General features: G+C 52.4%; 6 protein-coding genes across 6 annotated transcripts; 2 read left to right on the top strand and 4 right to left on the bottom strand.

Moving 5' to 3' along the window:
• Positions 1-2,141: 2,141 nt before the first annotated feature.
• On the bottom strand, positions 2,142-3,712 carry Triagg1_7480 (uncharacterized protein; the record flags this gene model as incomplete). Its single annotated transcript, XM_062902220.1, has 4 exons — positions 2,142-2,505; positions 2,571-3,333; positions 3,455-3,543; positions 3,687-3,712. The coding sequence occupies 4 exons, from the start codon at positions 3,710-3,712 to the stop codon at positions 2,142-2,144; spliced, it is 1,242 nt and encodes a 413-aa protein (XP_062753537.1).
• A 2,980-nt stretch (positions 3,713-6,692) lies between these two features.
• Positions 6,693-8,168, top strand: Triagg1_7479 (uncharacterized protein; the record flags this gene model as incomplete). Its single annotated transcript, XM_062902219.1, has 5 exons — positions 6,693-6,710; positions 6,771-6,861; positions 6,932-7,183; positions 7,279-7,570; positions 7,655-8,168. 5 exons carry the CDS (start codon positions 6,693-6,695, stop codon positions 8,166-8,168), a joined length of 1,167 nt encoding a protein of 388 aa, XP_062753536.1.
• A 1,353-nt stretch (positions 8,169-9,521) lies between these two features.
• Positions 9,522-10,673, bottom strand: Triagg1_7478 (uncharacterized protein; the record flags this gene model as incomplete). Its single annotated transcript, XM_062902218.1, has 2 exons — positions 9,522-10,290; positions 10,651-10,673. The coding sequence occupies 2 exons, from the start codon at positions 10,671-10,673 to the stop codon at positions 9,522-9,524; spliced, it is 792 nt and encodes a 263-aa protein (XP_062753535.1).
• A 1,404-nt stretch (positions 10,674-12,077) lies between these two features.
• Triagg1_7477 (uncharacterized protein) lies at positions 12,078-14,435 on the bottom strand (the record flags this gene model as incomplete). Its single annotated transcript, XM_062902216.1, has 1 exon — positions 12,078-14,435. One exon carries the CDS (start codon positions 14,433-14,435, stop codon positions 12,078-12,080), a length of 2,358 nt encoding a protein of 785 aa, XP_062753534.1.
• Positions 14,436-15,725: 1,290 nt separating this feature from the next.
• Triagg1_7476 (uncharacterized protein) lies at positions 15,726-18,053 on the bottom strand (the record flags this gene model as incomplete). The annotated part of the gene is made up of 3 exons (XM_062902215.1): positions 15,726-15,738; positions 15,789-17,486; positions 17,707-18,053. 3 exons carry the CDS (start codon positions 18,051-18,053, stop codon positions 15,726-15,728), a joined length of 2,058 nt encoding a protein of 685 aa, XP_062753533.1.
• A 1,154-nt stretch (positions 18,054-19,207) lies between these two features.
• Positions 19,208-21,631, top strand: Triagg1_7475 (uncharacterized protein; the record flags this gene model as incomplete). The annotated part of the gene is made up of 8 exons (XM_062902214.1): positions 19,208-19,273; positions 19,386-19,491; positions 19,600-19,751; positions 19,809-20,300; positions 20,362-20,621; positions 20,678-20,778; positions 20,844-21,181; positions 21,260-21,631. The coding sequence occupies 8 exons, from the start codon at positions 19,208-19,210 to the stop codon at positions 21,629-21,631; spliced, it is 1,887 nt and encodes a 628-aa protein (XP_062753532.1).
• Positions 21,632-21,704: the final 73 nt, after the last annotated feature.

The following is a 21,704-nucleotide window of genomic DNA, read 5'->3' as shown; positions in this document are numbered from 1 at the left end:
TGGAGGCTTTATCAGGTGTAATATCACGGCCAGCTTCCAACTCAGATCGGTCACGGGATTCCCGGACCAACAAATCCGACGTGGTGTAGTGGCTAGCATACCGCGCTTTCAAATTGAGAGTACCGCGGCGATCCGGGTTCGACTCCCGGCGCCGGAATTATTTTTTGGCGTCCTATTTTGCTTAGGCATCCCTTCTACGCTTCAAGTTGCCTTCGTACGGGCTCTCCTTTAGAGTCTCTACCAAACAACAGCATCATGACCCTTGCACAAGCATCGCGATAGAATCTCGGACAGCTAAAACCCCCGATCGCGACAAAGCCCCAATTTTGCTTTTTTCCCGTTGTGCCCAAGATCGGACGGAGCTTTCCTGGCGCCCGGCTTGACGTGTTTCTGCTTTGCTTTGGCTGGATGCTGCACCACATAAACTCGGGGAACAGGGAACCAGGGGGGGGGGCGTCAAGTTCAATGTTTGCGCGTCCCTCAGGTCCACTTATCCAGGGGCTTTGTGGATTTTGTTTCCTCTTGTTCTGCACAGTTTGACCGGGGGGGCCCTAAAGCTGAAGCAAAGCGCAGGTCGATCACTTTGTCGGCACTGTGCTGGGAAGAAGCAGAAAAGCTTGGAAGCGGGCTGGGCTGGGGGGTCCCACTGGGTAACTAACGATTCAGGGATGAGTAGTTATGAGGCATGAGGGAGGCAGCCGCTTTGGTGTGTGGAGAGGGAATCGGAAGAGAGAAAATAGTTGATTGACAGGCATGTTGTGATGAAGGGAAATGGGATATAAAGCTGGTGACGAGACCCCCCCCCGATGGCTCAGCTGGTCCGTCAATTTCGTTATCCTAGATGGAATTTCACATCACCAAGTGCGAGTGTCTTTCGTGGGAATGAACAGGTGATTTGATAACGTATGTAGATTTGTTGGGGGGGGAGAGAGGGATGCATTGAGGCGCAGCATGTTCGTGTCTAAGAAGTCGTGATGGAGTCGAATCACACGGCCGGGTGATGTGGGCGCGAAGCCAGCCAGCGCTAGTAATGCTACCCAGTACAGTACTGCGGAGTTTGAATAGACTGACTGCTAGGTGTGAAAAGATGAGAGGGCCGGCATGAGTATTTCGAGGGATTGCCGTCAGTTCCTTGCTCTGTGTTAGTTGATGACATGGTTCCATCTCCGGGGCTGATGCTACCCTGTGACGAGCCGGCCAATGACGTCTTGGGGAATCGAGCTTTGTATCTGCATGTACTAGTACTCGTAACTGCTCTTTGATGGCGCGTCCATCCCGGCAGAAATGCGTTTGATGGGATGGGACAGGAACTGCGCTGTTTACCGGTAAGTGCCTATTGGGTGTGGCTCCGCCCATTGGAATTTTTTCAGGTTTTGTTTTCGCGCCGCCTTTTTGTCTTGGGTTCTGGTTTATTAAATTTCCATAATATAATTAGGTCACAAGGCCTAAGGGTATAGTAGATACCTTATGGAAACTATAAAACACTATATATTAAATACCTTACAGTAGTTAGAGGATACCGATGGTGTGACAATTGTTTGCAGAGCTGTGCTGGCTTGCGGATTGCGCGGTGATAAGGATCAGATGGAAAGACTGCCGTATTGGGTAATCATGGGTTAAAGCGTGGGACGGATAGACATACTTATAAGCAGCCCAGATATCTTGGTTTATTTTGATATGCCCATGGTTCTGTAAAAGCCGTGGATCTAAAGGAGGGACTTTTGTCTGCGGTAAGGCTAATATAATGACCGTTATGAAACCATGATTGGTCTCTTATATATGCTATGCTGTCTCTGTTATGCGGCTTGCATAAATCCGTCTGTGGTGTGATGGGGAAGGTCTGGCCTTGACCTGGACGGTCGGTGCTATCTACAGAGGCTCGATACATCTAGTCAGTCCCTGAGTAGTTGGCGAAACTGACGCTACATCTACATTGGCAGAATGCGGTTTTATTATGTAGAGATTAAGTAGAAGCTGATAGCAGACAAGTAAAAGCCAGTCTCAGTCTCCCTTTGTTTTCGTGGGCGAGGTATTAGAGTTATTGCTTACGCTACTCCACTCGTTCCGGCTAGAATAACCGAATTTTGCACCACAAACATTATCCCCATGGTTAGTGGAGATACTTACTCTAACAACGACGTCTAACTCCGTGATGCAAAAGCGCCGATGAAGTTGGCAAGCTTCTCCGCACCCTCGAGAGAAATCGAGTTGTAATTGGATGCTCGGATACCTTTTAGCTCGCGATGACCCTTCAGTCCAGTCAGCCCTACAGTAGCAGCATCCTTTAAGAATGCTTCTTCGACAGCATCGCCACCCTTGATCCTAAAGCAGATGTTCATGCGTGATCGTACTGCTTCGTCGGGGATGATCTGGTAAATGGTAGGATAGGCCTCGAGGGCGCTATAGATGAGTTGAGCTTTCCTTTGGGATAGGATCTGCTGTCCTTGGACTTTGTCAGGATGTTGTAGTAATAGCTGCTTCAAAACCCGGCCGGCAATAAAGACACTATAGAAAAATTATTTAATTTATTTAAATTCTTAAGATGAGGTATTTTAGGAAGATATACTTACTCAAAAATACTCAATGTGTTATAAAGACTATTATTTTTAATAATAGTTTCGAATTCGAAGATACGGGGCGGGATTGGCAATCCGAGCTGTCTCATCAATGCTGCAGAAGGCTGTGGTAGGAGGTGTTTCTGGATGATAACGACAGTAATACCGGCTGATCCGAGGTTCTTCTGGGCACCGAAGAATATGGCTGAGAAATGAGATATCGGGATCTTCCTCGAAAGGATATTAGAGCTCATATCAGCGACAACAATTGGTCTGTCGGGCCCCGGCTCGAGACACTTGGGAAATCCAGGGAACTCGACGCCATGGACAGTCTCATTGTCGCAGTAATAAACCATGGCAGCATCGTGGGATAGATTCCAGGTATCTTCGTTCGGGATCGTTTCAAACTTGCCACTGTTTGCTTTACGGCTATCGGCCACGATGTTGACATGTTCCGAGCCAAAAAGCCGCTCGGCTTCGGCCGCTGCTTTCTGTGACCAGCCACCAGTAATGATATAGTCGATCTTGAGATTCTTTACGGCCGACTTGAGCTTTAGGACTGTGCTCTCGTCACTTTCCGAATCCTGCACCTCCTTGTATTTGCGGGTGACCCAGTTGCCAACAAAGTTGTATGCCATGGCAGAAAATTGTGCGGAACCTCCTCCTTGCATAAAACAGATTTCGTAATCGTCTGGAATGTCCAGGTACGAGGCCAGATCGGCCTTGGCCTCATTGATGATGGTAGTTGCAATCTCCGATCGATGCGAATGTTCGGCAACTATATGTAGAGAAACCAGAAGTCAGCATCAGTCATCGGAGACAGCCGTCAAAAGGTCACTTCAAGATCCGTGCTGGGGATAGTAGTAGAAGGAGGAGGACGGCCTCTAGGAGCTCCATACCTCCAAGGCCAGTCGCATTGTAATTGAGGAGCGCTGCGGCAGCTTCCTCAAGGACGGCAGTAGGTAGCAAAGCTGGACCTGCACCGAAACTGCCACAGTCACTAGTTAGCAATATCTCATTTAAGAATATTCAGGAGCTGTATTGGGGATATTGAGCCATGTACAAAAGACACTGCTGCTTTTACGACAGGCTAGAAAGGAAAATATCAACGAACTGTGAGAAGTTTCTTACTAGGTGATGTCTGATCTGGAGGGCATGGCGGCGATGTAATCGTGATTGCTCGGGTTTGTTAGGGCATGAGATATTTGACTGATAAACAGAATTGGTCGGGAATGTGACTTTGAAGCAAAATTCCCCCCTCCATGTGGGCCCCTCACTATAGATTAGATAAACGATGAGATAATGGAGCAGCAGAAGAGCCGCTCCGTGCACGCACAGACCTTGGGACATAGGTACTCGTGCGGCTTTCATAGGTAAGCAGCTGGGCAGGGATTTTACTCACTTTGCTCGATCCGTGCGGGACTTTAAATCGCAAACGGACTTTGAATCGCAAATTTCTTAGACACATAAAATGCACGAATACTACTATATATATAATGTCAACGCTAACCAACTAAATTTCCAGCTTTAACCATCAGATTTTTTGGCACGGGCCTCGTACACTTTTCACACAAGATATTAGTTCTATTTTTTGTGCGCCGGAATTTGCGATTCAAAGTCCGTTTGCGATTTAAAGTCCCACACGGATACGAGCGAAGCGAGTAAAAATCCATGTGAGTTGATTAGGTAAACCACACGAGTACATCGTACTTTGACGTCAACGCAATGCCGCGATGCTTCGTTAATACACCGGCCAGCCTAGCTACATGAGCAGCAGAGGCTTCCAAAAAATTTCATCGCTCTTGCTATTCTTAAAGAGTATTACTATTTAGGCTGTGTATTTTTGCTATTTGGGCTATAGTTTTACCTAACTAAGCCTAATTAAGCTAGAGTTAATTTAAGCTAGCCTAGCTTATTAAATTATAATATTAAATTATAGTAGTTAGGTTTTAATAAGGGTAGTAGAGACTATAGTTAAGGACCTCCTAACTAACTTAAAAAGGGGTATTAGATTTTTATAATATAATTAAGTTATAAAGCCTAAGGGTATAGTGATTACTTTATAAAAACTATAAAACGCTATATACTAAATACCTTATAGTAGTTAAAACCTTAAGTTCTTATATAACATTAATATAATATATATATTATATTATAATATAGTTCAGTTGGCATTAATAGTAACATGAATACATCAAGTGTACCTATGCTACACGAAATGTACGAGTACGGGTTGGTTTGTTTGCTTGTGCTTGATGCTTACTTGCATGTACCGCAAGTCAGTGAGTGAGCAACAGGCAAGGTAGAATATGCGGGTAATACCAGCTGAGCAGGAATATTACGTTAGCACTACATTCAACATGTTGACAGAACATTGAGACACTAGGGAAAACACGAGGATATCATGTTAACAAGATTACCGCCATTGACCATCATGACACGGGGAATATCAGTGTCGACGTCTCCAGCCTTGCCGAAATGAAGCGCTGATGCCCACGCCAGCGCGCATGAAACAAGCCAGACACGATCAATGGTATCAATCTTGTTTTAGGACGCTCCCCGATCCATCTGCTCTGGTGCTTTGCATGGGGCCCGGAACTGGGATTGTGACTGGGGGGGTTGTCCATCTCCTTGATTGCATGCAGTCCATGTGCCTTGGTAAATTGGCCGCTTTCGTTGTATACTGTACATAGTCGTCCACACGACGCCTCACCGATTATGAGGTACTGTCTACCACCACAATGCAAGGCAAGCAAGGGTTCACATGTTACTTTTAATAGGGCTCCATGGGTTGGGTGCTGTAAGAAATCAGTGCAGCCAGCTAAATGGCCCGCTAGCCCCCTCAGGTACCCGTTCTGGTCCCCTCCAGCTTTAGCGCTGTGCTGTGCTGTGCTGTGCTGTGCTGTACTGTGCTGTACTGTGCCGTGCTCCAGCTCCAGCTCCAGCTCCAGGGCCTTGCGCCTCTGTCGTGGCCCGCTGAGACCGATGCCCGCGCCCTGTACACGCACTGCCAGAAGCCGCTGGTGAGACGCGCAACTTGCACGACTTCAATGAACTGACAGTGCTAGGTTCGCCTCTCTTCCCCCCCCAAAGCGCCACCCAGCCCAGCACAGTCCAAATTGATCCAATCCAGTCCATCCATTCGATCAAGCCACCACCGAATACATCCGCAATCGTTCCTTTTTTATTTTTTTTTTATTTTTTTTTATTTTTTCCCTTTTCCATCTTCTCTCCTTCACTGTGCAAATCCCCTTCTTCGCCAGGCCTCTCTTCCTCTTCCTCTTCCTCTTCCTCCCTCTCCTTTCTTTAACCCACGGCTCGGCGTTGCGTCTGTGCTGCGTTTGCATCTTTGACTTTTTTTCTTTGCGTCGTAACGAATTGGACGGACGAGCAACAGCATCTGGTGTGACTTTGAACGGGCCACGGCACGACTCCTAGCACTGGACCTTTTGTCGCCTCTCCCTTTCTCTCCCTTGCGAAAAAAAAAGAAACGAAAAAAAAAAACATTCACGACGATCCAAAACGACGACAGGAGCCTCGCTCTCTCTCTTTTCTCTTTTCATGGGCCTGATCTGATCTGATCCGATCTGACGACGCTTCTCTTTACTCTTGCGCTCAGCATTTTCGACCTTTCGGCTCCCCCGCCTTCGAGTCGCCGCGAATCCCCAATTTGCAGCGTCTTCTTTTTCGTTTCTTCGTTTCCTTCGGCACCACGCATTCGCTACGATCCCGCCCTTGCGCACGCACGCTCATTTTGTCCCGTTCGCGACTCTTCCCTTTTCCAGGGAGCGCTGAGCAAGACTCGATCGACACAAGACGCTGCCTTTGACTCTGCCTCTGTCGCCGTTTTGCGCGCGCCAGAAACCACTCGCTCAGCATGATTGAAGACAAGTGCGTCTGCATCCAGGAGAGGCCTCTCTTTTTTTTTTGGACCAGCAGAACGTCGTCCCGCTGACTTTTTTTGCCCTTGCTCTAGATATGTCGGCCTGGCGTTGGCCATGTCATCAGCCCTGGCCATTGGTATGTCCAGCCCCTTGTGACTCCTTCTCCTTCGCGGCGTCTTCATGCTGACTCTTGCGGCTCTTCAGGCACCAGTTTCGTCATTACCAAAAAGGTCAGATCCCGTCTGCGGCGCCCATGGCGGTTCTCGGCGGCGTGCGATGCTCGGCCGGCCCAACCGAAGACTGGAACCTGCTCTGCTGACGCCTTGCACAGGGATTATTACAAGCCGAAGAACGACACGGATTCGAAGGCGACGGATTTGTATATCTGAGAAGCCCCTTGTGGTGGGCGGGCATTGCAACCCGTGAGCATTCGACACCCATCCCCGGCCCTGTTCGCGCACGCGTGTTAACCTCTCCCCCCTCTCTCTCTAGTTGGCATCGGAGAAATCTGCAACTTTGCCGCCTACGCATTCGCCCCGGCCATCCTCGTCACGCCTCTCGGCGCTCTCAGCGTCCTGATCGGCGCCGTCTTGGGTTCATACTTTTTGGATGAAGAGCTCGGCACGCTGGGCAAGCTGGGCAGTGCCATTTGCCTCATCGGCGCCGTCGTCATTGTTCTGCACGCGCCCCCGGACGAGGACATCCAGACGATCGATCAGATTCTGCACTATGCCATCCAGCCAGGTACGGACGACAACGGTTCCCTCTTGCTGTTGCTCTCGTCCTTTTTGCATTTTGAGCTCCCGCATGTTGTTATCCAGAAAACTAATGGCGACCAGGCTTCCTCTTGTACGCCTTTGCCGTCGTGGCCTTTGCAGTCTTTATGATTTACCGAATCGCACCCGTCTACGGCAAACGCAACGCCCTCATCTACCTTTCCATTTGCTCCACCGTCGGCTCCATCTCCGTCATGTCCGTCAAGGCCTTTGGAATCGCTCTCAAGCTGACCTTTGCCGGCCACAACCAATTCACCCACCCTTCGACCTACGTCTTCATGATCCTCACGGCAGTCTGCATTCTGACCCAGATGAACTATTTCAACAAGGCATTGGCATCATTCCCGACCAACATGTGAGTTTTAGAGCTTGGTGGACACCAGCCTCGTCTGAATTTCTCTCTTTTGCGAATCGCCAATACTGATTGAGAATTTCCCAGTGTGAACCCGCTCTACTACGTCACGTTCACGACCGCGACTCTCTGCGCTTCCTTCATCCTCTTCAGCGGCTTCAACACCACCGACCCCGTCAACACGCTCTCGTTGCTCTGCGGCTTCCTCGTCACCTTTACCGGCGTGTACCTGTTGAATCTTTCTCGGGGAGACCCTCACGGCCAGAGGCTGGTTGCGTCACGCGGGGACTTTGACGCTGCCGGAACAGATATGATCTCTGGCTTCCAAACTCGCCGCAGCATGCAGTCCCGAAGGAGCGAAAACACCTCGAGGCACAGTCTCAGCAGCTTTCACGGAGACAGGCAGGGCCTGATCCGGGCCTACGACGAGGAAGAGGCTGCGGGTTTCGGCCTCACCGACCTCGCCGATAGCGATGACGAGGGCCGTCGCCCCAACGGCGCAAACGGCTCCAATGGCTCGGCCAACGGCTCGGCGAATGGCAAGAAGCAGTATACCAGCAACGACATTGAGCTCGAGTCCCGAAAGCACACCGAGAGGTAGTGGGAAAACTTGCTCGACCAGTTTTCTTTTCCTTCTTTTTACAATCATCGACTTACATGAGAGAGGTCAACGTATGAAAACCATTGCCATACATCTCTTGTGAGATAAAACCAAAACAGTCGGCCGGAGTGGTCAACCAAATCTGTATATTTGCCATGCAATGCCATTTCTGAAGAAAAATGGGGAGAGGAGCTATAATTTCCCATAGCGCAAGGGAGGAGGGATGTTGTCAGCCGCGTATGCAGGTCTCAGCTACTGCAAGCCGCTATCGGACGTCCGACAGAAAGAGATGGAGAAGTTTCTAGGCCCAGGTGGCCTTTGGGGGGGTCTTGTTTCTCAAAGATCTTCGCTCCTCTTATCTCTTCTTCGCTTCTTTTTATCCCCCTATCTTGTCCTCCTGGGCTGTCCCAAGTTTCCTGTCATCGTTTACACAATGGGAGCAAAAGTTCGCCGCTGGCTGCGGCCTCTTAACATGAAAGGAGGCGGGGTTCCGGAATCTACTTGTCTTTTTTTTTTAAAAAAACCATCTTGCTTTTCTTTTCCTTTTTTTTCCTTTTCCTTGGTGGGGGAGAGGCGTTTAAACGTGTGTGTACGTGTCTTCTGTGGGATAACTTGCTTCTTATTTTTACGGTAAACATGACTGAATCGGAAAGGAAACTGGATTTGAAAGCATGCCTCCTGTTTTGTACGATATATATAATCTTTTTTTCTCTCTTGGGTTGGTTTTGCATTTTTGGTGGCAAAGGTAGAAAGAAAGAGAGAAGAGAAGAGAAAGAAGAATCAAGAAATGGGCTCTTTGGAAATGAAAAGGAGAAGAGTGAGGAGGGAAGCGAGTGTTGTTGTTTTTCTTTTTGTGTTGACACGATGTGTTATATATACCACAGGCTGCTTTTTATGGCCTATAACAACGAACGGCCAATTTTCCTTTCATCATTCTCATATCCTCCTTTTTCTTACCTCGTTTGAATGTAAATTTAGTATACTTACCTTGTATTACGCTTTGTCTGGCTTACAGCTGGATATTATTCATGAATATATATTTGCCATACCATGCACATGCAGCACGGCACTCTTACGGGCAATGAATAGGGGTGGTTATTTGGCCATGAAGTGTTTTTTTATATCTCAAGATTCTTTCAAGACGAAAACCTTTTTTTTCCATGCCCTTGGCAGATGCAAATGATCAATTGACGCCTTTAAGTTTGACCGCCATCCCTTTGCCCTGTGGCTTGATATATCATCCTCTCGTCTCCCCCCCCGCAAACCACAAAACCTTTGTTTGTTCCTTTGCTAACACACACACACACAAAGACCCTTTTGCCTTTACCATTCCTCTTCCTCTTTGGAGCCATCCTACTGCTCCTCAGCGGCGGGCTGGGCCTCCTCAACAGCACCCTCCTGCTCGGCGACTCGCACGTCCTGGCTACCCTGGGCGGCCTGGGCGGCCTTGGCGCCGTAGTCCTGGCTGACGGGCTGGAGAACAGCCTGCTCCTCCTTGGGCTCGATGATGGTGACGGCGTCGGGGAGAGACTTTTGGGGGCCGGCCTTGCCCTCGGGGTCGGAGCCGCGCATGATCTTGACCTTGATGCCCAGGACGCCCTGGCGCAGCAGCACGTGGCGGGTGGCGCTGTCGATGAAGTCCTTTGCGGGCTGGCCAGAGTGGATCATGAAGCCGTCGGTGAACTTCATGGACTTGGCACGGGCGGCGCGGAGCTTGCCGGAGACGACGACCTCACAGCCCTTGGCGCCGGACTCCATGATGAAGCGCAGGACGCCATAGCAGGCGCGGCGAACGGCCAGGCCGTTGAGCAGCTTGTAGCGCAGGGACTCGCACTGGGCGACGGCGGAGAGGCCGCGGTTCTGGACCTTGGCGGCGTACAGGGAGACGGAGTTCTCGGGGAACTTGAAGCGCTTCTGGATCAGGGACGTGAGCTCGCGGATGCGGCGGCCCTGCTCGCCGAGGACCTCCTGCGTGTGCGTGGCGCGGACGATGATGTCGGTGACGGTCGGGGTGACGCGGACCTCGACGCCCGAGTAGCCCTCCTCGGCGAGCTCGCGCTGGAAGAACTCGTTGAGCTCGGCGTAGAAGACACCGTCGGCGACGAACTTTCTCCGCTTGGAGCTGGAGAGGAAATGTTAGCGGATGTGGTCTTGCGTATATGCAAACGATAGGAGTAGCAGCAAGGGCTTGTGATGCTTGGTGGGTGGTGGTGGTGGTGACAATCCCTCCCAGTATCATCGTGATAACTCTTTGGCCGTTCGTCGATGTTTGTTGATGCCCTCAATGGAGCAATGCCATTGTCTCTTTTCCTTTCCCTTCTCTTGTTCCATATTCTTCTCCATCTCTTCAATCATTCTCCGACGATGCCATCACCACCAAACCACCAAGAAAATCAAAAACGCCATATGCTCGCATGTGCATATCGATATAAAGAAACAAAGCAACGACACGGAGGGGGAAAAGGCAAAACTCCGCACTCACATCTGAGCACCAGGGTGGGACATTTTGGCTGGATAGGGATTCAAAGTCTTTGTGTGTTGTGACTTGAAACTGGTGGTATTGTCTGGCCGTGCAAGGAACAAAGTTCGCGATCTCTTTGGGGAGGGTTTTTGGCGGGCTTGCGGGCGAGAAGAGGAGCTTCCCTTCACACACACTGGCAAAAAATTCGCTGGGCTTTGGAGCGCCGCAAGTTGCAATTTTCGCCTGTTTTTTTGTGTGGGTTGAGCCCTAAACCGGGACGAAAGTGGGTGCCTTTTGGGGAGCCGAGAGAAAAAAGTGAGGTACGTATCTGAGGCCGCTAATCTGGCATGTACCTTGTACAAGTGCCTCTACCTTAGCTCCCAACCGGAGAATCAGTTTTGGCGAACTGCCGGCTCCCGCCACTTGCTCACGGCCTAACGTCACTGTGGTTGTTCAGATCTCACAGTAATAAGAGCTGATAAAAGAACAAAAAGCGAAGCAATGGTGGCATCTGCTAGAAAGATGCAGTGAAAAAAGTAGGGCATGTCAGAATAAGCAGCAATATTAGCAAGCACTACCTGAAAAGCCAGTGACAGCAGCAGGTATACATGAAGAACCAGATGCATGCATGTCCATGTAAGTGCCACTCACATCGTTCGTCATGAAGCAAAGGAGAGCAAAGCGCAACACAACCTCACCAGAGATGAGCAAGAGAAGTCCATCTCGTTTCAAATCACCGCAACTCCCATAGTTCTCATTTCAAACCACGCTATAAACATTCCCGAGGCGCATCGCCTAGTCACTGAAACTCCCTTCTACAATCTAATCTGACATTGCTGTTTTACACGCCGCCAATCATTGCTTTTCACCCCTTTATAGTGACGCAGCCATATTCACAACACCCCAATTGCTCAACCAAGAGTCAAATAATCAAGCTGCTGATGCAGTCGTGCTATCCAGGGAGCCGCTTGTTGGATTAAAAGCCTGTCACCCCCATATCATACAACCCGCTGGTACTTTTGGCTAGCCAAATCATACGCCCCGTCCTTGCCACAACTCGTCTTCTATCGGCTCTTCTATATGACATTGTTTCTTTTGGTAGCCAAAGTCTGGCCTTGGCAAGAGGAGGGGTTTAGAAGACAACAGAAAAGAGGGGAAACATCATGATTATCATATCTATCGTTTGGGTTCATTGTAGCCACATCAATCTCACCCTACACGGTCATCTTGAATGCCATCATTCACAGCCTTCCAAAAAGGGAGATGCCACGCGTCTTGCATCCGATGGTTGGTTTACATTCCAAAGCCGACTCGGATGACGACTCGGATACGGGATCAACGTTAATCATCGTCATCTCCGAAATAGTACGCGGTCGGGCGTGGCGGCGGGTGTTTTGCGTCTCCGTGATCAAATAAGGCGCCGGGCCTTGGTCTGGAAACATGACCTCCTATGTCATCTCTCGCATCTCTTGATCGCGAGAAATGGGCGGCGTCGGGCCCTGCGCAACGGGCTCGGCAGCAGGCTCGGCGGGGCGGCCAAAGTTGGACAGGACGGCCTTGCTTATGTTCAGCCCGGCGATGCCATCGCGTAGGGCGGCGAACGCGCTCACCCCGTCCGCGGACACGCTGTGCTGCAGAGCGGCCTGTCTGTCCTCGGGCGTCAGGATGGTGTGTGCAGTCTCCACCGCCGTGAGGGCTGACTGGCTTGTGGAGAGGCTGGGTGGCCTTGGGCTCGGGGCCGACGATTCCGGGGCCTCTTCGACGCGAGCAACGCTGGGGTAGTTGAGGCTGGAGACGGCGGCCTGCCTGTCGCTTTCCGCAATGGCGGCGGCGTTGAGGGCGCCGTTCATTTCGTCCTCGGTCCTGCCAAACAGCTGATGCCACCATCGAACTTCTTCAAGACGCGGCAGAATGATGCGCTCTTTCCCCTTGATGTGGTCATCAATCGTTGGGTCGTAGTCCGGGTTGGTGAATTCGGCTCTCCGGCAGAGGAAGTAGTCCCACACGGAAGACGTCTTTTCCGCCACGCCGGCATCTTTCCTCTGCTTCTCCGAGTTGTACAAGAACGTTCCGTACTGACACGAGTACGAGTGGTATAGCAGGCGCCGGAGGAAGCGTTCGTTGAACTCGAAGCGGGTCTTGTTCTGCCGCAGCAGCTGGTACATGCAGTCGAGGAACTGGTGGAAAACTGGGCTAATCATCTTAGGAGAGGTGGCTTCCTCATCCACCACTTGACCGCTGGCACCCTCACCCAAAGTGGCCAGATCGGCGGGATCTTCTTTGTTCGAGGTAAAGAATCGTTTGGCGCCACTGATGACGTTTTGGAAGGCGTCAGTCCGGCCGTCGTTCTCTCCGGGTTGGACCTTGAGACCGGCGAATGCGTCCTTCTGAATGGTAAACCAATCCTCCGAATTGAGATGGCCGGAGCGTAACCTAAACATGTAGCCAAAGGACAGCCAATCCTTCTCTACGAGGACGATGAAGCCGTCAATGGTGCGATAATAGGGGTCCAGCATGATTTGGGACAAGGCACTCAGTTGGCTGGTACGATCCCAGCCGTCTGAGCAGTGGATCAGGACGTGCGAGTGTCTGATGCCAACCTGGCGAGCAATGAGGGCTGACCCGTCGAGGATGTCGTGAATGTGTCTCAGCCAGTTGCTCTGGTGTAGAAGCTCGCGGTTGGGAGGCAGAGGGGACAGGTCGGCATCTTTTAGCGCCTCCACCACCTTGAGCAAAGAACTGCGCATGATGTGAATGTTGTCAATGTTGAGGAATATCTTTTGTGCGAATTTGTACTTGTCCATGGGTTCCGAGCCCATCCCCTGTACCTGATTCATTATGGCGTTGATTGTGGGACGGGCGTCAACAATCAGATTGTTCTGCTGAGCGCCATAGATGAGCCGCTTGCCAGTCTTGTCGTCGTAGAGGGCGGCAGATCTAGAGATGAGCTCATCCTCGTATCGCTCGGTTTCCGTCAGCTGCGTCTCTAGCATGACGCTGCTGGTGGACACCTCTGCCTGGCTGGACATTGGCGACGAGTCCTCGGAACCCCCGTTGCCTACCGAGGCTGAGAAGGAGGCAGCGACAAGCTTCTCGTCTTGAACGTTGGTCCTCCTGGTAATGCCCGCCAGCGGCTGAGAGCTTCTTGTAATGGTACAGTTATTAACGGGGTGGATGTATGAGAGGGCGGGTATCCGGTTCCTCGAGCGAAACTCCTTTGCGTACTTGAGGACATTATCGGAAATCTTGGAGGGCACGACGAGGACGGCCGGGTAGGTATCGCAAAAGCTATAGTCTTGGTTGATGTTGGTGATCCTCCAGCCTTTGTCGGGCAGCTTTTCGCTGATGCCCTGCCGGCGAAACTCTGCCCTGGGGTCATAGAGATTCCAGCCGTTGACCTCCTTCTCCATCTTGGACGGCTTGTGGCTAAAGGCAAAGAGGTTGTGTACGGTGCCAAGCTTGCAAGTCCGGCACTTGATGTGGTCATAGGCTTCTCTCGCAACCTCGGTGGAGGTGAAGTTGAAGGCGATAAAGGTAAAGTCTCGGCATTGGATGCGTATCGACGGGGCCTGGCGGGAGGACGGAGGGGTCGGGCGGAAGGTGCAGTGGGAGAGCATGGGATACGTGATCCATCGTTCGCGCTTCTTTGGCGGAGGAGCCGGCTCTTGGCCCTGGTGTTCTGGCGGCGGCTGTTCGATGGTCGCGCTGAAGACCATGTGGAAGTCGGTCAGCGTCAGCGTGCCCGTGGCCGTCTGGCCGCCGTTGATGCCCTGGACGCGCTCGATGATCTGCAGAGAGAGCCTCATGGTCAGGAAACTTGGGAGACTTGAGACTTGAAGCTTGTCATCTGCTTTGAAGGGAACAGAACTTGGCATGACAGCCTCGGGACTGTGAAGAGTGAGGGGTGAAGATAGTACCGACCTTTTTGGCCTCCATGATGGGCGCAGGGCACAGGCACAGCGGCTGTGATGTGAGGAGAGAGGGCGTCGTCAGAGCTCCAAAAGCGGCATCACATGGAGAGGTTGAGTTCGAGTCGAGTCGAGTCTCAGCAGGGCCAGCGCTGGCGGGGCACCTGCTCGGGGGTGGGGTTACCTGGAAGTTATGCTGAGAGCCCCCCCAAAAAGACGTCAGGCGCAGTGGCCATAGCACCTTAAATACCGGGTACATGTAACATTTTGTAGAAGCCCGTGCGTTTTGGGGTATCCGCCGAGCGATGCTTTGTCTTGGTACTTTACCTGGTTGCCTGGGATGCTTTGTCTACCTGGAGATGCTTTGTCCTAGTACATCTCCATAGATACCTGATTTATCCAGAGACAGTCGATCTACCTGGAGACATTTGATCTAATGACGCTCCATGTACTTACAGAGAGAGTTTGCTCTTGATAAGAGTTCATCCACTTACAAAAAAGTATAGAGGCCCACAAGCAAGATACATCCATGGATCTTTCAACAACAAGGTAGCCCCGAATATTGAGAGAGACTTGATAGAGCTGGAGGACCTTATTATCTGTCCATTCTACCCCTATAGGTACATAATATTCACTGGTTTTGCACAATTACACGTCGATTATTGCATTTTGCAAGTCATATATATCCAAGGTGACTGTAGAAAGAATCCTGCAGCGACAATCGAAGCGAAATAACAACCTGACAGTGACTAGGTACCTACCCTACAAAAAGATCTACGAGTATAAAAGGTACCTGTAATTATTCGCCTTGAACTTTCTTCCAAATTCTCTTTGTCCTCCACAACGTCATCGCTGGAATGCTGCCTGACAGTTATCCCCTTTATCTACAGTCTATTACCCTACACCTTTGTGAGATGGCCCTTGACTTATACGTTGCACAACAGCTTATTTGAACAAAGACACCGGCAATCCGTTTTTGGAAAAGATTTCTACTGCTTTTTAACCACCAGATCTACTGTATTTCTCTTTTTTCAAAATTTCTTTGTCTCTTTAGCCGATAACCTCCAATGCCTGTACGCTCATGAGGTCTGTGGCTTTAGTGAAGCATGCAGATTATAGGAACACTTCTAGGTTAATCTCCAAAGTACTGACGGGGAATCTATAAGGGGGAGAAGGAAGAGATGATAATTAGCGTCTTGGACTGTATTCATTCGTCGAGATAGTCAAGCGAAGAATATGGACAAAACATACCTTAGATCAAACTTTTCTAGCACAGTGGGATGCAGAACGCCAAACTCGCCGATGCGCTGCTCCTTGCCGCCCAGTCTGAGATAGACGGCGGCGGCGTGGCCGTGGAAAAAGGTGTCCTCGTTGAGCTCCTCGATCCAGTAGCCATCGGGCTTGACAGAGGCGCCGCCGTCGGTGCCGGCAACAAAGTTGGTGCGCAGCATGAGCATGAGACGATCCAGCAGGCCGTGCACGACTTCGAAACCACTCGACTTGCCACACCAGGCGGCGGCAAAGTGGCGCTCGTTGCGAGCTCTGCGCTCCGACTGCTCGTCCTTGAAGACGACGTCGGCCGCCTCAAAGATCTTGATGGGCAAGCTGTGGCTCTTGTTCTCGCGGATCGTCTTGATCAGGCCGGGCAGCAGGGAAGTCCGCACGACCTGGTACTCCAGCGTCTTGGGGTTGGCGAGCTTGACGACCGTCTTGCCGTCATCCTTGCGGTTGAGCCAGCCAAAGTTCTCGTCGTAGCTGCACAGCGTCAGGGGCATGACCTCGCTCCAGCCGGCCATGGCGGCCTCGATGCGCACAATGTCGCTCAGCTTGTTGATGGGCAGAGGGGCCGCCACGGTGGCGCTGTTGTTGGGAGAGCTGCGAGGAAGCCTGTTGAAGCCGTAGCAGACGGCCACGTCCTCCATGATGTCGGCCTGGTGCAGGACATCGGCGCGGGTGGGGGGGATGGCCACCTCCAGCAGGTTGGGGTCCTTGTCTGACGGGCGGGCGACGTAGGCCATCTTGGCGAGGAGCTTGCAGAGGCTCTCGCGGGACTCGCTGAGGCCGGTGCAGCTGTTGAGGTAGTCGACCTCGGCGTGCGTGACGCGGGGGCGGAGATGGGGGGTGACGCGGGTCTGGTTGTTGTGGTCCGAGACGATCTTGACGGGCTCAACGGTGAAGGGCTCGGCGCAGTACTCGGAGAACATGGTCGCCATCATGTCGGTGACAATGTCCAGCTTGGTGATGTCGGTGGCAGTGATCTCGATGAAGACGTTGGTGGTGTTGAGGGTGATCTTGGAGTGGTCGCCGTTGATGATGGGGGGCAGCGAGCAGATGACTCGGTTGGAGTCGAGAATCAGGGGGTATACGGGGGCATCGCGGATGATGTGCAGGTAGCGCCCCAGGTGTCGGTCGTTTTCGTAAAAGGTCATGAGCGTCTCGCCGGTCAGCTCCTGCGTCTGGTTGAGAGGGACGAACTTGAAGTCCTGGGGCGGCAGGGCCTCGTATGTAAAGGGGCCCTTGATGGTGTCGAGGTCGTGGGTTCCGATGGACACCAGTGTCCGCTGGCGGGCGAGGTTCTGGTGCAGCTTGTCCTGGAGGGCGATGAAGGACTCGTACCGGTCCTTGGTGAACTTGATGTTGCGCAGGATGGCGCCGGACACGTAGGGCCGGACCTTTGCTGTCTCGGGAGAGACGGTGATGGTCTGCAGGATGCCGTCCTTGGGCTCTACCACTCTGTAGTTGGGAGGCTTGGTGCGGCCGAGGAAGATGTTGAGATTGAGGGCGATGCCCTCGAAGCAGAGCATGTCATAGCGGTTGGCGGGAATCTCAATCTTGAGCTGGGGGGGTTCCTGCTCGCCATTGACAATGGGCCGTTCCTCGTCTTCGGTGTCTTCGTCGAGCTCGATGCCGAATTCGAAGCAGAGGTCCTCAAACTCGGCCGTGGTGAATCTGGAATTGCAAACGGTTAGACGTGCGCTATAAGCTATACCGGACATATGCTACTGCGTGGGGGGTTAAGCAGTGTATAATGTCTATATCTATGTCTGGTATCGCGGGCCATGGAGACGTGGATGGGTAGATGGACGGATGGATGGAGGGAGGGGTGGGAGATGGCATTCGCATTCGCATTCGCATTCATAGACGCAAATGCCCAGCTGAGGAGACGTACTTGCGGCCGAGAGCCTCGTAGAGCTTGTACTTGTCGACGGAGATGGTCGGCATCGTGAGGACGAGATTTGATGGTTTGGGATGCCGGATTGGCGAGTCGTGCAAATTGTCGTCGCTTTGAGTCACAGGAATTTTTGGAGGGACGATGGCGGGGTGATTGATAGGTGGTATTGGTGGTGATGGCGGAACGATGCGGAGGGACTTGGCTGGAGGTGGGGAGCGCTGCTGAGAGCCAGGTACCTCGCTAACTGGCAGCACAAGTCGGCGCTTTCGCAGGTCCTGAAATCGGCGGGGTGACGGAACATCGATGCTCCCTTTTCCATTCATCTCACTTTTTCGCAGCTGCATGTATCGAGTACGTACTCCGTGCAAGTACCTCTACCAAGGCACGATCCCCGCCTCAGCGATTTGCTGGGCACATGCGCCTAGGAGCCCAATTACTACCAAGGCTCACACATCTCTAGGCGCCGTATCAGTGGTAATTGATGCTAACAAATAGGGCTAAGACACGGGTGAGGGGAACGAGGAGGGGCTGAAGGCAGAGAAATCGGTTGGAGCAAGATGTTGTCTGAAGCTTGCGGTCATTGCACAGCGGCCTTTGGACAATCTAAATGCCTGTACCTCTAGTAGCAGTATGATGTATTCGATCCGTCTCTACCAGGTATCAGGTATGCGAGACAGGTGTAACGCTGAGCAGCATCTTGTATGTATTTTGTTTTCACTTCGTATTGTACCTGGCAGTTATTATTGTCTCTAAGGTACAGGTAGGTAGTCCATATCAAACCATACCTCTGCACCCTGCATTTCGATTCGACATTCATCTGCCAACAGGCGGTCCTCGTACATGTAATCGCTCGTACACGTACCTGTACACACGGCAAAGGGGCAAATTACAATAAAAGGACGGCTACAGGGGCAGCGGGTGGGGGCTCACAGGTACTTGCGTGGCGGGGCACTCCATGTTAGTGCTCAGGCGATGATCCCACCGCCGCCGCTAACGCCCTGCAAGCACCGTCGCTTGTACCTCCAGCTTGCTAGTCCCTGTAGCATCTGGCAGCACCGCTATAACCGCCTCGCTGCTAGGCTCTTGCTGGGCTCCAACAACAGCTTCGTGTCTCTCGATCCAATCTTCACCCCTCAACTCCGGCACTTCAGCTGTCCACCTCCAGCCTCGTCCCGCCCGCCTCTCAGCCCTGCTTCTCGAGCTCTCCGGGATCCGACTCTCGCAGCGGCAAGGCGACAGTCGCTGCTCAATTCCGCCCTGGTTCTGCCTCTGCTTCGGCTTCAGGCTGCGCAAAAGCCATTCGTCCATTGCATCACCAGCTTCACCTTGACCCCGTCTCTACGCCATCGGCCTCGTCGCTCGCCGCTTGTCCCGCCGATCCTCGATTCCCAGCTACATCTGCGGTGCTTCAACCGTCTCGATTCGACTCGCTCAACGCGCCCCTTTACTTCTCTCCGCCACTCGTCTCCTGCTCTGCCTCCCCCCCTCGTGACACGCCATGGCTGAAGCGCCAAACGCAAACGACGAGCTCTACCCCATCGCCGTGCTCATCGACGAGCTCAAGGTATATCACGCCCAGTAACCTCCTCTACTCCATCTTCTTCTTCTGGATACGCTTCCCCCCCCCCTCCTCTTTGTGACGTGGTGCTGACTTTGGGCTCTCTGCTGTTTGCTAGCACGACGATGTTTTGCTCCGACTCAACGCGATTCATCGGCTCTCCACAATTGCTCTTGCCCTCGGCGCCGAGCGAACAAGAGATGAGCTGATTCCCTTCCTCGACGGTCAGTAACAACTCGACTCTTGCTATAGCCATGCTGCCATTTCCATCCCTCCCACCCTCTCAACTGTGTTTGCCTAGTCTTGGGCTCTAATCTGACGTTATGACGCAGAGTCTGTCGAGGACGAAGACGAGGTTTTGGTCGCCCTGAGCGAGGAGCTTGGCAACTTTATCGAATACGTCGGAGGCCCCTCGTGGGGTCACGTCTTGCTCTCTCCCCTCGAGAACCTCGCCGCCATTGAGGAGCCCGTCGTCCGAGACAAGGTAAGACGCTCAATGACGCTAACCCGAGCGCTTTTGGCTGACGGCGCGAAATTCTAGGCTGTCGAATCTCTCAACAAGATCTGCGAGGAGCTCTCACCGCAACAGGTTGAGGAGTTCTTCATCCCCCTCGCAATTCGACTCGCCAAGGCAGACTGGTTCACGTCCAAGGTGTCCGGCTGCGGTCTCTTTACAGCTCCCTACAAGAAGGTGTCTCCCCCCGTCCAGGAGCAGCTTCGCCAGCAGTTTGGCCTTTTGGTCCACGATGAGACTCCCATGGTCCGCCGCCAAGCCGCGTCCAACCTGGCCAAGTTTGTCAAGGAGATGCCCCCCTCTATCGTCATTGAGGAGATGATTCCCCTCTTCCAGCACCTCGTTTCAGACGACCAGGATAGTGTTCGATTACTCACTGTTGAGATCCTCATCGCCATTGCCGAGGGCGTGCCGAAGGAACAGCAGGCTAGCCATGGTGTCCTGTTGACTTCTCTGCGAAACCTGATCGAAGATAAGAGCTGGAGAGTCAGGTACATGATTGCCGACAGGTTCGAAAAGGTCGGTAGCAAGATGCTTGAAATGTTGCCGTCATTGCCTTGTTGCTAACTCCCCTTTGCAGATTGCCAAGGCTGTAGATGAGGAAGTCGTCTCCAGGGATTTGGTGCCCGCATTCGTCAAGCTTCTTAAGGATAACGAGGCTGAAGTCCGGACAGCCATTGCTGGTCAGATCCCCGGCTTCTGTGGCCTGGTGGACCGCCAGACGCTTCTCAACGACATCATGAGCAGTGTCGAGGATCTCGTCTCAGACACATCCCAGCACGTGCGTGCCGCTCTCGGAACCCAGATCAGCGGCCTCGCTCCTATACTGGGCAAGCAAGAGTACGTGTCTAGACAAACCCCTTGTAATATTGCTTGGCTCACTCACATGTTTGTAGGACGATTGACCATCTTCTACCCATGTTTCTCCAGATGCTCAAGGACGAGTTTCCCGAGGTTAGACTGCACATCATCTCTAAGTTGGAGCTGGTGAACCAAGGTACGAACCATGATGTTGTGACGTGATGCAGGAGGATCCTTGTAGAGCTAACAGTTGAAAAAAAGTCATTGGCATCGACCCCTTGTCCGTCTCGCTGCTGCCCGCCATTGTCAACCTGGCCGAGGACAAGCAGTGGCGCGTACGACTCGCCATCATCGAGTACATCCCCCTGTTGGCCAGCCAGCTTGGCGTCAAGTTTTTTGACGAGAAGCTCAGCAACTTGTGCATGGGATGGCTCGGCGATACCGTCTTCTCCATTCGCGAGGCTGCTACGCACAACCTGCGAAAGCTGACTGAGGTCTTTGGCGTGGAGTGGGCGAGCGAGGCCATCATCCCCAAGGTCATGACGATGGGCAACCACCCTAACTACCTGTACCGGATGACCACTTGCTTTGCCATCTCGGTAAGTTTTGACTCTGTCACGTTATAGCAATGCCCACGGCCGGCGACTAACCATCTTTTGTCTTTTTCTTGGGTACAGACACTGGCCTCTGTAGTTAGCATAGATGTCATTTCCAAGTCGATTCTCCCCATGCTCGACAAGATGACGGAAGACGACATTCCCAACATCCGGTTCAACGTTGCAAAGACGTACTCGGTCCTCATCAACGCCCTGCAGCGCCTGCCGGAACAGGGCACTCTCTACACAATCGAGCAACAGGGAGCCCAGGCGGCACCGCCGACGCCTTCGCCTCGGGGCCAGGAGCTGATCCAGCAGCGCATCGTCCCGAACCTAACCAAGCTGCAGAAGGATGACGATGTGGATGTGCGTTACTACGCGACGCAGGCGGTCGCCGAGGCTTCAGGAACCGGAGCGTCAGGAGGCGGAGAGCCCATGAATACTTCACCATAGATGAGAGAAAACCCGTAATGAAGCAATGATTTTGTCCCTCGTCCCTGTCTGTGCTGCAGCGGCTTTTGGTCTC

The sequence above is a fragment of the Trichoderma aggressivum genome (assembly GCF_033847375.1).
Source record: "Trichoderma aggressivum f. europaeum strain CBS 100526 chromosome Unknown scaffold_033, whole genome shotgun sequence".
In the NCBI taxonomy this organism is placed as follows: domain Eukaryota; kingdom Fungi; phylum Ascomycota; class Sordariomycetes; order Hypocreales; family Hypocreaceae; genus Trichoderma; species Trichoderma aggressivum.
The sequence above is the reverse complement of the archived record's forward strand: the minus strand, read 5'-3'. Positions and strand labels throughout refer to the sequence as shown.